This window comes from Xiphophorus couchianus, chromosome 6, assembly GCF_001444195.1.
Source record: "Xiphophorus couchianus chromosome 6, X_couchianus-1.0, whole genome shotgun sequence".
Classification (NCBI taxonomy): domain Eukaryota; kingdom Metazoa; phylum Chordata; class Actinopteri; order Cyprinodontiformes; family Poeciliidae; genus Xiphophorus; species Xiphophorus couchianus.
In genome coordinates this window covers 93,811-110,794 of record NC_040233.1, presented here as the reverse complement: position 1 = coordinate 110,794, position 16,984 = coordinate 93,811, and the positions used below count along the sequence as shown (strand labels likewise).

The window sequence follows — 16,984 nt, the reverse complement described above, 5'->3', positions numbered from 1 at the left end:
AGATTTCAATTACTCTGTTGTGCAGATTATCCGTGCGTTTCAGTTCCATGAACAAGTCCTTTTCTATCGCCATCGAAGATAATAAGTCGAGCCTGCTCTGTCGTATTTCTGGCATAAGTTTTAATTCGCTTAAGTGCTGAGAATGTCCATTCAACAGAAGCAGTAGACACGGGGATGGTCACCGCCAAACACACAAATGTGTATAGCTGCCTCATGCTCTCATTCAGATTTTTCTGCTGAAGGAAGTCAAGGAGATCAGTAGCAAATAACAAGCACTCCCAGCAATACAATTTGCAGTGTTCCTTGGAGCCTGTGAGCCAGGAGTACCGATCGTAGTTAGTAGACTGAAAGTGGTGAACAAATCCTTTTCCCGGTTGTGACAGGCTTGCTAGCTTCGGAGTTGCCCGACCTTGCTTAACAATGTCCAGCTTTTTTTTGAAAAGTCCATCTTGAAAATGCCTTTGACAGTAAATCTCCAACCAAATCAATTTCTTCTCCTTCTTCACCCATTGTGGGTTGACAAAACAGCTATTAAATCAACACAACAATATCTTTGCTTGTGCAGCTCACTACAGATGCAGTTTGCTAGCTCTGGCTAGTACACTCTTTGACTATCCAATCAAAGCGTGTGAATACGCTGACGTTTCCGTACGCCTGCTAGAGGGCCTTGGTTGGCCTCTGATTGGTTGAAGCAACAGTTTGATCGACATTTATTTTATGCTACAGGGCCCGCAGAACTGATTGTGAAGGCCTCCAGGCAGATTTCTTTGACCCTGGCAACAAATAATGGCTGAAATGTGATTGGTTAAATGCTTAAATATGAAAATACACGTCTGGAAGCAGCGCAACCAGGGGGCTAGCAATGAAAGGAAGCGGACAGACCATTTGGAATTATTTAATATGTACTCATGGACAAAATATAATTAACATCAGTCTGTGATTCAGATATTTTTACGCCAGCAGAGAAGGCTTTGCAGGCCCTGACGGCCCACCACTGCCACAACCTATTTACAGAATAAATAGGGCTGCATGGTAATGTGTACCTCGTTCATTTGTTTGCTGTATACTTGCCTTTTGCTCAATAAAGTTTCTTTTAAAAAAAAAGAGAATCTACCCTTTCCAACTACTTCACTAGTGATGGGTAAATGAGGCGTCATGTATCGTTTCGACCCATAGCAAAACTGTATTGATACTGCGTCAATACTGTGTCACTGAATACTGACACCTGCTGGACATTAAAAATCCATACAGGCAAAGTCTACACAATAAGATTTAAGTCATTTTATTTTATTGTATATTATATATTGTATTATGTCATATCTTCAGTTAAAATCAAAATATATTTGATATTCTTTGATACAGTCAATAAATAATGTGAACATGTACCAAGTGATGAAAATGAAAGTGAACGTGTTTGGAATGAGGATGCTTGTGGACTGTTTTTTTTTTTTTTTCCACAAATTTTCATTAAAAATAAGTTTTTCTAATATTTTGAAATTTAGTCTGTTCCGTTTTTTTTGACACAACTTCTCCCGCTGTAAAACAGAAAAGAAGTAAACAATACATTTATATGAAATAATTCATAAAAAGCAACTGAGTAATTTGTAGAATGGCTGTATACCTGAGTTTATCCAGGTGTATCTGCGACTTCATTCTGATGCCCTATGCCTCAGCATTGAGTAGGTGAATTTATTTAAATAAAACAGATTTTAGTGACACTGTATATTGTTCACATAACTTAAATTTTTTCTTTTATATTTTGTACGCTGATCTTTATCGATGTGTTTTGCTGGAAATGTCTTTTTTGTATTTATTTATAGCGGGATTGTCTTTATTTTCCTTTTTTCTGCCTAAAGATTTTTATTTATGGAGGGTAATTTAAGAATAAAATTATGAAATGTATAATTTCAAAGGAGAAACTACGGAAGCCTGTTTCCGCCACTCTGTTAAAAAAAAATTATCTCATTATAATGAGGATAATTTTTTTTTAACAGAATGGCGGAAACGGGCTTCCATAGTAACGGGCTTCCATAAGAAACATATGCAAAACTTAACCTGCAGAACATAATATGAAAGTAAACTAAGAGTCAATTTCAGCTGAATTTGGATTCAGATAGATCGAGTAGAAACTGAAAAGAACCGGATGAAACAACTACTAAGTGACAACCAATACTTTATTTTCTGACGTAAGATTAAAATGGTCCCACACTACGAAACCTTTCGTTTGCCTTGAGGCTCCATAGTTGACGCTGTACCGTAAAAGATCAAGAATTATTTTGGCAAATGCATCCCGTTGACAGATTCGCTTCTATATATACTGTACACAGTTTGGCGCACCAGTGTCATTTCGAAACAGTTCCTGTATCAGTCACGTGACTTGCTGAAAACAATACGCGCACCGACGTGGGTTTTGGTCTATGAGATTGACACATGCGCCGACTCATGGTGTTGCCGGACCCATCACTATACTTCACTTAATCATTCGAAGCACCATGATGGACAAGTGAGGGACAGGAGTATTGAACAGAGCGACTGAAATTGTTTTCACAAGTTGTTTTTGCCAGTTTAGCCATGGCAAACTGGCGTCTATTTGTTCGAGTTGAGCTAATTTGTCTGTGAATGTAACACACCTGGTTGGGGCTCATAGATAGGGGGATTTACAAAGATTTGAAATGGCTAGCTTAGAAACCAAACCATACCTCTGCCTCCTGATGTGTTGATCAAATTGCTGAGTTTACCTGAATTCACACCACATGATTTATTTAACTATAGCATAAACAGTGTTTTCCCTTTCACAGGAGAAGCACTTAAACTTACAAAAGACGAAATGCAAACTATTTTTTTTCCATACATGTTTGGCTACATGATGATGCAGAATTGTGTTCATGGTTAGCAATGGTTAGACGTGTACTTTCTCCATAATGCAATATTTGATATCTTTCTAATCACATTTACTTATAAAGTATATGAACATTAATCTTGTTACCTTGTAAAAAGTGCTTTCTGCAAATCCGTCATTACACTGAGGACTGCCATTCATAATGTTGACGGCTGCTATCGAGCGCCACTGTAACCTCCATTATTAAGTTATACAATAAAATGACAAGTTTGGGTAAACGAAATAATTAGCTCCACTATTCTCGCACAAGCACATTAGCGAAGTGTGCCCACTACTGCAAACTTATTAACTAGCACTATGTATGTGATAATTTTTATGTATTATACTTACTATCAACTTTCACTTGTATGCCTACATAAGTGAATTGGTTAGAAGTTAATTGATTTAATATTGTATTTGTTAGATTGCAGTAACCTGCGTATGAATTGGACTGTTGAGTGCCTTGAAATCTGTTGAAGATCTGTTGTAATTTGACAGAAATTAACTGCAGCTTTCTGTCCTTTTAAGGGTTCAATGTGGTTGCTAAAGTGGACCCAGCAACAGGTTTTGTTACTGGAGGAAACCGCTTCAACTGTGGCACTTGGATGGATAAAATGGGGGAGAGTGACAGAGCGAGGAACAAGGGGATGCCTGCAACTCCAAGGTACTTCACCCAGACGCATGTCTTGAGTCACAGAGAGGTCATTTGTCTGATGTCTGATAACTTCCATTGATGGCAGATTTTGAACCTAAGAGCCTTTGCAATTATCAACAAAAAGCTGGTGATTCAAATAACAGTGTTCACCTGTGTTGTCTTTAGTCTCTTGTTACCTCATTTACTGATTTTCTGTTCCGACATACCCTGGCCCAGCGTCTCATTTTATGGCACTGTGACACACAGTTTCTTTTGCAGGGCACATATTTCTAGAATGCTGTAGTTTTCCAGATTTGCACATTTGTTTTCATTTCTTTTTTTTTTATCTCCTTGCTGCTTACTGTGTTGTGGTTTCCAATGCATGTATCTATGGTTTACCTCCTCCACTGATCTCACCGTGTCGCCCCGTTGGCTCACCTGAACAGCCACCTCTTTACATTGTCTGACGGTCTATATCGTTTGAGCCAAAGACAGACTCGCCATCAACTGCTGCTGGCGGGAGAGTTCTTTATCCTGTGTCCTGACAACAATGAGGTCTTGGATGTTCTCCTCCCTTTTCTCCAGGGGAAGAAATATTTCTTAAACTTTCCCATAACGATAAGAAAATCATCACGGTCCTCCTCTTGAGCGAAGTGAAAGAGTGATAAATCTCTGCTTCGTTGCCCATAGCATAAATCAGGTAGCTCAAATGCACTGGTCCATCATCTTTATCCAGTTTGGTGGCTATTCTGTAGCATTCAAACCTCCGTTTCCAATCAGTTTATTTTGTCAGCTTCAAAGGAAAAGTTCTCCGGCAGTTTAAACTTTGCCATACTGTTGCTTCTTTTCACAAGGTGATGTAGCTGTCTGAGTCATTCTGACACCATGTAAGAATAATAATAATAATAACAATAATAATAATGCTTTATTGAACCCCTAAGGGGGGAAATTTTGTTTGTCCCAGCATAGTACACAATACATCCATCCATCCATTCATCCATTTTCTGTAAACCCTTGTCCCTAGTAGGGTCGGGAGGGATTCTGGTGCCTATCTCCAGCGAATATTTGGGACGAGAGGCAGAGTATGTCAGTATGTCGTACACAATACAAATCAAAATAAATAAAGAAAGTAATAAGAATAAACAAACAACAATAATAAATAACAATTAGCCGTAATAGTCCTAAGACACACACATATTGCTCAGTACACCACTGCATTGAAGATGGAACTAGCCACTGATGATTGATAGAACATGAAGAGCATCCTACTGTAGATGTTAAAAAACCCTGAGCTTCTGCTCATGGCCTTTTTGTACAGCACATGAGTGTTTGTAGTTCACTGCATCTTCCAGTCTAAGGTAACACCAAGGTACTTGTAAGATTGAGGCTGCTCCACATCTGCCCCTGAGATGGAGATTGGGAGCAAATGTGATTTCTTACTGCAGAAACTGACAACCATTTCTGTTGGGTTTATTTTGGTTCCCAACCTGCAAGAAATCGACCAGAGACATAAATTGCTTTTCTGCAGAAGAGGGGAGCAGAGCCAGACGCGGAGAACCGCTGTCAAACACTGTCTGGGGTCAACTTCGCCGGCTCTCAGTCCCCAACTGCCTTTTATTATGAATACAAGGAAAGAGGTTGGGTTTTTTCACAGTCACACAATGTGTGAATGTGGCACAATGTGAATGTGTCACATTCACATTGTAACAGTTGATCAAAGACCTCTACCACAGGATGTTCTGGAACCTTCTGTGGGCATGCCCTTACAAGGGCACAAGGCTGACAGTTATAAATCAGCTTCAGAGGCAGCTGATAACACAGGAATGTGTAAACGTTTCTAACCCCCAAGCAAACATCCAAAACAGTTAATAATGTACCACAAAAGAAACTAGCCAAGTAAACAACACACAGAATAATAATATGAAAACATAACCTTTAAAATAAACTCATAAGTAAATGAACTTAGATAATAATTTTTCCAACAATTTCCTTGGTCTTGTTTACATTAAGCAGGAGTTGGTTCTCTCTGGACCTCGTCACAAAATTGTCCAGAAATGTCCTGTGCTGCACCTCCTGTCCCCCTTCCACACAACCCATGATAGCCTTGTCGTCTCAGTACTTTGGCAGATGGTACAGTTTGGAAGGGTACTTAAAGTCCGCAGTGTAGGTGGTGAATAGAAAGGGAGACAGCACAGTTCCCTGCTCCAATGTTACATATCAACAGCGCAAACCCGCGGTCTGACTTGCATCTCTGTAATCTTGCATACTGAGGTCTGGTTGTCAGATAGTCAATGATCCAGGTGATGAGTGATGCATCTATGTCCATTTTAGCCAACTTCTTGCTCAATTATCCTTGCTGGATGGTGTTGAAGGCTGATGGAAAGGCAAAGAAAAGGATGTGGACAATGGTGTCAGGTCTGTCAAGGGGGAAATATGCCCTCTGCAACAGGTGTATACTGTAATTGCTGCAGTTTGCATACCATTATTGGTATGCAAACTAGAGAGGGTTTTGGGCTGCATCCACCTGTGACCTCAGATGTACTAGAACCAGCCTCTCCATAACCTTCATAATGTGAGAGGTCAGAGCTATGGGTATATAGTTGTTCAGTGTTTTTGGAAGTATCTTTTTTGGTACTGGGACCAAGCACAATGTTTTCATAGAACCGTAGTTACATACGTAACTTTCCTTCTATTTCATCCCTACTGACCGCCAGAGAGCGGTGCTGAAAGCACTGAATGACTAATACCAGTGATGTCACAAGGAATCCCGAGCACATACCTCACTGAGAAGGCCCAGAGGACCCTTGTAAAAGGACCTTGTCCAGAGGATGGGAGGAGGCCACATTCACATTGTAAAATCTAGTGAACGTGCCCAGAGAAGCCCATGATGCAGCAGCACATAGAGCTTCCAGTGGAACTCCTCTCAAGGCTGACCTGGAAGTGGAAACGCTCCTGGTAGAGTGTGCCTTCACACCGACTGGCTGGGGGCAGCGCCCTGCAGCGTAGGCGTGGCAGATGACATCCACAATCCAATGGGAGAGACGCTGTTTGGACAGAGGACAACCTAATCTAGGGCCCCCATAACACAACAGCTGGTCTGAGCGTCTTATAGCAGCAGTGGCTGCAATATGTGCCTCCAGTACCCTCACTGGGCACAGTAACTCAGAACTATCACCAGCTTCCCCTGGCGTAGGCTGAAAACGCGCCAATCTCAGTTACAATGAGAATGAGAAAACACTCTAGGGACAAACGCCGGGTTTGACCACAAGGTAACTCCAGAGCCATCTGAACTCCATCTGAGACATGATGGGCTGACAGAAAGAGCATGTAGCTCACTGACCCTCTTAGCTGAGACAATAGCCAACAAAAAAGCAGTCTTGCATGACAACCATTTGAGGTCTGGCTGAACCAAAGGATCAAATGGAGGGTGGCACAGAGTACCGACGACCAAAGACAGGTCCCAAACTGGTGCTCGCGTAACCATTGGCAGGTGCAGTCTACAAGCACCATGCAAAAAAAGAAACCAGATTGTGGCTTCCCAGTGTACATCCATCAATGTCAGCATGACTAGATGATATAGCCGCCACATATACCTTAAGCGTCGAAGGAGAGTTGCCCTTATCAAGGAGAGACCAAAAAACTCCAAAATAGTGGAAATATAAGCCTATCATGATGTAGTTTTTAAAAATTTTTAAGTTAAAACACAATGAAAACTTGTTCACAATTATGCATTTATTTTTTCAGGTTCTCCTGCCCTTTCTTGTTGCTTACATTGAACTAGCAATGAGGGAACCTATTTTATACTGATCCATCCACGGAGTTCATCTGGTGACCTTAACTTGTTTTAGAAAAATTCTGAGGTTCATTTAATAAACAACTAATTCATAACCAAGACCATTTAGCAATTAATTTTTCATAAAGCAATACAATTTACAATATGTAATATACAATATATCAAATATGACACTTCTTGACCGTAAAACATTTGTTTTAGAATGCAGTAAATGCATCTTCCTTGTTTGTTTGGAAATGTTGGTGGATTTTTTTTAATAATCAATTTAACAGCCAGCTTATTGAATAAACTGAAGCATAAAACGAACAGCTTTGTAATTAATTGTAATTGTACTCAAGAATAAAAACCAGGATACTTGCTCCCTTGTTGATTTGGTGTGTTTTATTGTTTTCGCAGAGACGGCGCGGCGGTGGAGATCGTTGGTCTGAGTAAATCAGCAGTTCGTTGGCTTGTGGAGCTGCAGTCTAAAGAACTGTTCCCCTATGATGGAGTTAAGGTGCACAGAGATGGTAAGGAAATAATGTCTCCACATATCAAATGCTCTGCTTGTTCCTACTAATCACCTAGGTAAAATTCTTTGTTCTGTCACAGGAACAGATGTGTTCATCTTGTACACTGAGTGGAACAAGCAGCTTCAGCAGTCCTTTGAAGTTGAATTCTGGGTGTCTGGGGACTCACAGGACCCCAATGAGAAGCACCCTGATTTGGTGCATAAAAAGGGAATTTATAAAGATAGTTATGGAGCTTCCAATCCCTGGTGTGACTACCAGCTGAGGCCCAACTTCACCATCGCAATGGTGGTGGTATGCAAAAGCAGTGTTCATCTTCCACTTTTTGGTTTGTAAAAGTATCATCAGTTAGTGAAGACCTACTGTGTTTGTGTGACAGGCTCCAGAGCTGTTCACGTTAGAAAGAGCATGGAAGGCTTTGGAAATAGCTCAGAAGAAACTCTTGGGACCACTGGGAATGAAAACTCTTGACCCAGAGTAAGGCTTCTTTTTCTATTCAAAGACCTCAAACATTTATTTTATTGTATAGCCACTGGATTCATGTTAATTTTTAGATTAAGTTATGGAAGCCGGCATAAAAATTGCTTCTTTTTTTTGTCTGTGATTCTGTTGGGTATGGTGTTTGACAGTGTCTGTGTTTCCATAGTGACATGGTCTACTGTGGTGTTTACAATAATGCACTGGACAGTGACAACTACAACCTGGCCAAGGGCTTTAACTACCACCAAGGACCTGTAAGTAAGCGAACCCTCTACTGCAGTGTTTGTACCCACACATTGAAAAGTTCATTACAGGAACTCAATTGAAAAGTTTCAATAAACTCACAGAAAGAAACAAAATTACCTTGTTTCTTTCAGTTCATTTTGCAGAATCTAATTTACAAATAATCAACAATGATTAGTTTTCTCACAAACGAAGAATATTACTTGAGAGCAATAGGATTTGAATTTAGAAACGGAAGCTTGCTGAAAAATATGTCAATGTCCTATATGGTGTAAATACACTCTGTAGTACTTGCATACTGTAATTCAATAATTCAATTTTCAATAATTTCAATAATGTAATTCAATACTGTAATAATGTAACAATATATCAATCTACATTGTTATGTTCATTAAATTATTAATGATCCAGTTACATCAATTGAAAATACAAATATCAATCCATGTTGCCAAATTGAAGAAATTTTAAAATGTTTATCTGTTGGGCTGATGCAGGTAAGAGATAAGAAAGAAAAGGATCAAATCATGGTTTAGTTTTTTTGTGATACCAACAAAAATTCTACTGTTATCCAAGCAAATCAATATAATATCTAACACCGGGATTTTAACACGTTAATTTTTATTAAATTATATTGATTTTAATGTGTTGAAAATTTTAACGCAATTAGTTGCATTTACACAAAAGAATACAAAGGTTCTAGGCAGAACATTTGTATTTAGGGGTGCACCAATTTATCAGCCAGCCGATTTATCAATTTTGGGAGATCTGTGATTGGCCGATACTTACATGTGGTTTTTATAAAGATAGCTATAAACACACTTTTATAGCTATCTGAATTCTGGGTATAAACACACTTTGTGCCAATCTGATGGTTGAATAACCTAAATAACATTTAAAACAACAAATGTATTTGTTGTTGTGCTCATTTGTCAATTTATTCAATAGTTTAGCAGCAGAAAGCTTTTTTTAATTGAAAATGTGCTTATTTTCTCGCTATAGAGTGTTTCTTTTTTGATTTATTTAATTTGAAGTATTTAAAGGCAGATGATGGAGAGTATTTAAAAGAGACGACAGACAAAAGCAGTCCAACAGCAGCAGCACTTAGAACTGGATCTTTGTTGACAGGAGTGGCTGTGGCCTGTTGGCTATTTTCTCCGTGCTAAGCTCTACTTTGCCAAGAAGTTAGGGGAGGAGGCCTACTCCAAGACCGTCATTCTAGTGAAAAATGTTCTGTCACGACATTATACCCACTTGGAGAGGTAATAGTTTTCAATTTCCATCTTCAGGTTTTTATTCTAGTCCAATATTATTCACCCCTCATCATATTGTATGTGGTTTACATTATTAGTTGTTTCATCCTGTGCTGCCTCAGGTCTCTATGGAAAGGCTTACCAGAGCTGACCAATGAGAATGGCCAGCATTGCCCCTTCAGCTGTGAGACCCAGGCCTGGTCTCTGGCTACTTTGCTGGAGGTGCTCCATGATCTGTAGAGATCCCATGAACCTGTGAGCCACTCCCCTCCTCTGACTCATTTTCTGTCATCACAAAACTTTCTTGTAGTATCCCCAAAGAATCCAAGGATCAATGACATCGTCAGCCAAGTTTTCCAAAACAAGTATTGTAAGGTAACCAGGTTATTGTATCAAAGCATTTTAAGGTTAACGCCTTTTTTTCCCTCTCTCTGGCCCTGTTTAAGGAATCAACAAAATGCCATTTTGATCCAGTTGATCTCAAAATGTAAAAAGGTTTTCACTGGTTGCCACGTTAATAAAAATTTAGACAGAGATAACACTGGAAAGCACCTGGGCTGTGTTGAACACGTACCGTTCAGACCAACACACACTAGACCAGCTGATTATTACTATAGTAAAGGCTTAATTTAATGAGAACTCAGGACCCAACAGCTAGAAACAATTTTGGTTCCTTTTTAGGAACTGTACATGTTCCTCAAAAGGAACAGTGTTCCTAGTGCTCCTAGCTTCAGTGAATGTTGTTTACTCCTGAATTCTTACTTTTGCTATATGTTCAGGATGTTTAATTGAATCATGATGGTACTGACCTGAGACCTCCATCAGATCAGGTCAGGTGTTTGCGATGTTAAAGCGCAAGATAGCTCTGCTAACTAAACACTGTGGAACTGGGTACCATCTGCTAATAAAGGATCTAGAATTGTTATCTTAAGTCTTCTAACCTGGTGATGGAAGCTGTACTTTTTTGTCTAATTTCTTGTGTATTTTAGGAAAATAATTTTAACAAATTGAGTTAAATTAAAACGTAAATAGCCTGAGTAGTATAAAAAATCGATGTCTGTTGTTATTATTATTATCTGTTGTTATCAGCCTTCATGTTTTATGAAAACTGTGATTCTATTGTTGAATGTCCCTATGGAGAGCTTAGCTAATGTTCTCTCTATGTTCTTCCACACTGAGACGTTTTAAAAGGCTAAACCGTTATGGTGTTAACATTTCAGAAAATGTATACACTCTTCTGCTGTTGTGTGACCACATACAGTGTCTATTTCATGAAGTTGTGCAGTGCATGTACTGTAACTTTTCTCTAACAGTGACACATTTAAACCACACGTAATCATAGACTATATTCAAGGGTTTCTATGGAGAACTGCTGGATGCTGTAGATGTTACTGTTGCATACATCTGGATGCTCAGTGTTGTTAACTGTAAACTAGATAGAAACATGCTGAATAAACTGTTATAAGACTAAAATGTGTGTATTGATAATTACAGTTGGCGTTTTTAAATATCTGAGCTGTTGAAAGAAAAGGCAAAGGTCAAATGAAGTCTTGTGAAGCAATGAACCTTCCAGCCCATTGCTTTGATCAAAGGCTCATTACTCGGCAGAGGTGGGGACTCGAGTCACATGACTTGGACTCGAGTCAGACTCGAGTCGTTAAAATCATGACTTGAGACTTGACTTGAAAAAATGCTCAAAGACTCGGACTTGACTTTGACTTTCATGCCATTGACTTGGGACTTGACTCGACTTGAAGCTGTTTACTTGAAAAGACTTGATATTTTTTACTCAAAGTCTTAAAATTTAAAACACATTATTTATAAAGTGGCGTCATTAATTAACGTCACTCATTCCGTATCAATATGCGCAGACCGTCACTATGGTTTTCCTCTCTCCTTATGTATGTATGTGTACGTAGCTGCAGTACAACCAATCAAATTAACAGGATTTGGACGTTTAAAAAAACGCGGCAAAGCTGCAGAGCTCAGGGAACGAAATACGAAATAACAGCTCGAATATGCTTCCGCGAGTAATTTCTTTTGGCTACGTAGGTTATGAACTTTCGACTAAAAAACGAACTGCAACTTGTAAAACATGCAAGAAGAGAATATCGGATGGAGATGCCACGACGTCCAACTTTGTCCGGCATTTGAAGCTTCACAAAGATCGGTAGGTGGCGCTTTTCTTTTGCTGTAAGATAGCTGACTTTAGCTAACTTCGTGTTAGCATGTGTACTCCGGGTTAAATTGGTGATTATTTACCATAAATCCGGTCCTTCAAATGCCTCCACAAATAATGTGCACCGTGTTAGCTCAGGAAGCCGGTGGATAGTGAGCGGGGCTCCGGAACAGAAAGCAGATTCTGGACCTGAACACAGTGAACAGAGTCTCTCTGTCCCATCATGATGATGAGCCGGGTCTAGTATCATCTAAGGATGGTTGGTGTATTTGAAGACATCTACGTTGGGAAATTATATTGACAATATATTGTTTTGACAGGTCAGAGAAAAGAGGAAAAAACTGCTGTTATGGTTCTTTGTATTGTGCTGTGGAAATGTCAGCATTTTCGGTTTTTTTTATTGAATATCAAGTTTAACAGAACTGGGCAATAAAGTGGTCCAATTTGAAAATGTTTTTTATACTTTGTGTTCAGCTACACATGTTCTATCATTTGAGATAAATACATATTTTAAAACGAACAAATGGTCTATTTGAACTTTTTGTATAATTGCAAATTATAAAAATAAAATAAAATAAAAACGACTCGAAATGACTTGAAATTAAAGGTTCCTGACTTGAGACTTGACTCGACTTTTGCCTGTCTTTACTTGAGACTTGACTCGGACTTGAGGACAAAGACTTGAGACTTACTTGAGACTTGCAACACAGTGACTTGGTCACACCTCTGTTACTCGGTGGTTCATTCATTCCTCACTAGTGACATATGCTGCTGAAACTGTGGCAGCCTTGTCACTCAAATAGACATACTTCAAAAAATTAGTAAACGCAATATTGTGAATTAAATCCTATTTAACTGTAATCTTGTTTAGTTATTAAAATGATTTGTAGCCAAACTAATCCTGGTACTGTATATCTTGACTGTCGGTGGCTGTTTTCTTTCATGTCACAAACAGATTTGGCAATAAAGACATTTGTTTTAGTGTATTGGGAATGCGGTGCTTGTTGGGGCGGTCAGTATTCTTTGAGTTTTGATTTGCCTCCTGAAAAACTGGAATTCTTCAAAACTCCTCTTTTTTTTATTTCTAGTTTTCTCTCTGATCTTATCCCTTACATTTTTACTCACCAGGACAGGATTTTACTCTTCAAACAGCTTTAAGTCTGTTTCTGCTGTGCAAGACTGATATATCTTTGCTGCTCAAAATAATAGTGGACATTTCCAGAAGGTGAGAATTTTTTAGGTGAAAGGGGTTAATTATTTTTATTTAAGAATCTTGTGAATGATCATCTCAAAGTATTCCCAGATTTCAGAGATTTTCTTATTGCTGCCTCCATTTCAATCAAGCTTATTTGTGCAGAACATTTCAGCAACAAAGTTATAAAAACATTGGGAAAACACAAAAATATAAAGTCATCAAATACACCATAATCAACAATTGAGAAAACCAGTATCAAACATTACGTTTTGATGAGTGCCATCATCAAAATCATTAATACACATCAAATATGTTGGTCAATATTCCTTTTATTTCAGTCACTGCTGAAAACAAATACTCTCCTCTGATGGGCGACCAAATACAATAACCCAGAGGTGGGCAATCCAGGTCCTCGCCGGTGTGCTGCAACTCTTATGTCTCCCTGGGCCATCAGGCTTCAATCGAATCACCTCCTAAGTGCAGTCAAGTTCTTTAGAGTCCTGCTAATAACCTCATTATTTGACTCAGAAGTGTTGAAGTGGAGAAACATCTAAAGGTTGCAGGACAGTGGCCCTTGAGGCCTGGAGTTGCCCAACCCTGCTATAACCCATGAAGCTTGTTACATTTTTATTTTGAAAACCGACAAGCAAAATTAAGCAGTCACGTGACCCATGCAATGTGAGGCAGCGTTTGTTGCCACGACACAATCGTCGAAGCGGGACTTTACACCCCCTCCACCCTTTTTTTTTTTACTTGGTACATGCCTCGAAGCTGGCTTCAAATGTCTCATCAATTGACAGCCATGTGAAGTACTGAGTTCTCCATGCATGGTTTGCACTATCACTGTGGGGTGCCCACAGGAGAAATTCTGACCGCTTTCTTTAAAAAATGACAAAACATTTAAAGAAGAATAAGTGACGTTGGGCTAAAGACCAGGGTTGTGCAGAGGTCTTTGGAGGGGCAGGGGCTCAAAGTTAAAAAGGAGCACATTGAACAAGATGTTAAAACATCATACAACGTGGCAACAACCCATAGTAATCAAAATATAAGGCTGTAAAGTGCGAGTATTGGGAAGACTGAACGATATCAAGGCAAAGAACACTCAGTAGCTGTTGGCAGGTGCCTCCAGACATTTTGTAACATAGACCATAGATCTAAAAATTTAGCATTAATTTATTGAGAATGACAATGCTATTAAATCGTACATGTTTAGCAGAGAAAAAAAAATTGATTGTACATTTAGGATTTAATTAGGAAGTTTACTTTGTAAAAGTGCAAAGAATCGGGCGTGCCGTGGTGGCATAGTGGTTGGCGCGACCCATATTTGGAGGCCTTCAGTCCTCGACGCGGCCGTCGCGGGTTCGACTCCCGGACCCGACGATATTTGCCGCATGTCTTCCCCCCTCTCCTTCCCAGTTTCCTGTCAGCCTACTGTCGTATAAGGGACACTAGAGCCCACAAAGGACCCTCTGGAGGGGTAAAAAGAAAAAAAAAGGTGCAAAGAATCATCTTGATAGTTTGATTGTTTTGTTACCATGGCTACAATATGGTGTTATCTGTAATCTTTGTGTTTGAGCTAGGTTTGTTCACAAATACATCACAGCAAAAATTAGCCAATAATGAGTGATTTATTTTAAGCTCAGCCAATTAACCTTGGTCCCCTCTAAATCTATATTTAAACACTATTAGTGATGATGATGTTCTTAGTAGGAAGGGCGCCTAAAATCAGATTCTGCCTAAGGCCCCATGTTACCTTAGACCGGCCCTGTATGAAGAGCTAGAGCTGCTCCGCTGCACATCTTCCTGCTGGATGCTCACCTCCATCGTATCCTGTAGGCTGCGGTGCGAACCCGCCTGGTAGCAATGTTAGGTTAAGGCAGGGGTGTCAAACTCAATTTCACCAAGGGCCACTTCAGCATATTGGCCACCCTTAACGGGCCACATTGACGGTATAAATCAGGAATGCCCAAGTGCAGTCCTCCAGACTGCAACTTTTAGATGCGTCCCTGCTAAAACATACCCCAGACAAAAAGTTGACTTCCCTCATTAGCAGCAACTCAGTTCTGTAGAGGCCTATGAATGAGTCAATGATGCAGGTGTGTTAGAGAAAGAACGCATCTAAAGTTGCAGAGTGATTGGTCTGGAAAACTAGACTTGGGCAACCCTAGCATAAATGTATGAAAATACAATGTTAAAAATAAATTAAACAACACCTTATATTGTTAAATAACTGATTTTATGTGTTCAAGTTTTAAATATTACATTTGAGTTTGCATGGATGTAAAATTACAATATTTTTAAACTAAGCAGTTAAAAAAATATGCTCAGTATTTTTAAACTGCTCAGCTAAACTTTGCTCTTTAGCTTGTTGATGTTTCAGTTTTATTTGCTGGGAAAATTAATCTTTGTCTGCTTTAAAGATAAGCAGACAAAGAATAAAAACACGTTTTGATATTAACTCTCAACTTCATTCACAAAACTTTTTCGTTATTTATTACACAACGAACATGTATTTCACATAAGAACAAAACAATTAGGTGATGTTGCCTGTCCTTGAACACAAAGCTGATCCCTCTTCACCCTGTTACCAACTCACACACATCCTCATTGTGATGTGTTCTGTAAATAAACACAAAACAAAACACAAGCAAAATCAATAAACTATATACATATTCCAGTATACTGAGTTTTGGTTTTACATTCATTTTATTTAAATTTAGTTTGTTCGTACTTACCAATGTTTTCTGGCCGGATGTCTGGCACCGTTTTCCCCTGGTCAGTTCGTCGATGTTAGTTCTTGCGCTGAGGAAATCCGCAAAACGGCGTGTAGGTTTTCGTCAGTAATGCGCGATCTGTGCTTGGTCTTGTTTAAATTCATTTTTGAAAACATCTGTTCGCACAGATAGGTGCTTACAAACATGGACAAAACACGAGCTGCATGGAGTCGAAGCTGTGGCATCAACTCAGGGGGCAGGAGACGGTAAAAGTCCTCGATTGAAACATCACGGGACTTCGCTCTTTAGCTTGTCGATGTTTCAGTTTTATTCGCTGGGAAAATTAATAATCAGCTTGAGGTGACTCTGCTGCACTCTAGTGGCGAGAAGCCGTAATGTTGGCTGGTAACAATCGGAAGGCATTATGGGAGATGTAGTTTGTAGTCAATTCGCGCTCAAACCCTATTTTAAGTCAATCAATGGGGCTGTAAAACGGTGGTGGGGGAGAGGGCCACATAAAATGACATAGCGGGCCACATGTGGCCCGCGGGCCTTGAGTTTGACACATGTGGGTTAAGGTGAAGCAGAGCGCAAAAACGCACTTGGGACATCAATAAAAAATATACAGCCACTAATGTCTAAACCACCAGCAACAAAAGTGAATACACCCGTTAGTGAAAGCTCCTTAAGTGTCAATATTTTGTGTGGCCATCATTACTTATCAGTACTACCTTAACTCTCCTGGGCAAGGAGTTCACCACAGCTTCACAGGTTGCCATTGAAATGCTTATCCACTCTTGATGACGACATCAAGGAGCTGGCAGCTATTCAAGACTTTGCGCTCCTCCACCTTCCGCTTGAGGATGCTCCAAAGATGTTCTATTGGGTTTAGGTCTGCTGACATGCTTGGCCAGTCCGTCACCTTTACCTGCAGCCTCTTTAATAAAGCAGTGCTCGTCTTAGAAGTGTGTTTGGGGTCGTTATCGTGCTGGAACACTGTCCTGTGATTCAGTTTTGAGAGGGAGGGGATTATGCTCTGCTTCAGTAGTTCACGGTACATATTGGAGTTCATGAAATGTTACTCCCCAACACTTGCTGCACTCCTGCAG

The 16,984-nt window shown here is 39.6% G+C and overlaps 1 protein-coding gene across 4 annotated transcripts in view; it reads left to right on the top strand.

The window, feature by feature from the left end:
* Positions 1–11,260, top strand: part of agla (amylo-alpha-1, 6-glucosidase, 4-alpha-glucanotransferase a) — a 140,815-nt gene extending 129,555 nt beyond the window's left edge. For all 4 annotated transcript variants that reach the window (XM_028019989.1, XM_028019988.1, XM_028019990.1 and 1 more), the window contains 7 exons: positions 3,407–3,542; positions 7,702–7,814; positions 7,897–8,108; positions 8,194–8,291; positions 8,461–8,548; positions 9,663–9,796; positions 9,910–11,260. In XM_028019989.1, the coding sequence (XP_027875790.1) occupies positions 3,407–3,542; positions 7,702–7,814; positions 7,897–8,108; positions 8,194–8,291; positions 8,461–8,548; positions 9,663–9,796; positions 9,910–10,027 (899 nt within the window). In that variant the 3' untranslated portion in view covers positions 10,028–11,260. The remainder of the gene's footprint in view (positions 1–3,406; positions 3,543–7,701; positions 7,815–7,896; positions 8,109–8,193; positions 8,292–8,460; positions 8,549–9,662; positions 9,797–9,909) is intronic.
* Positions 11,261–16,984: the final 5,724 nt, after the last annotated feature.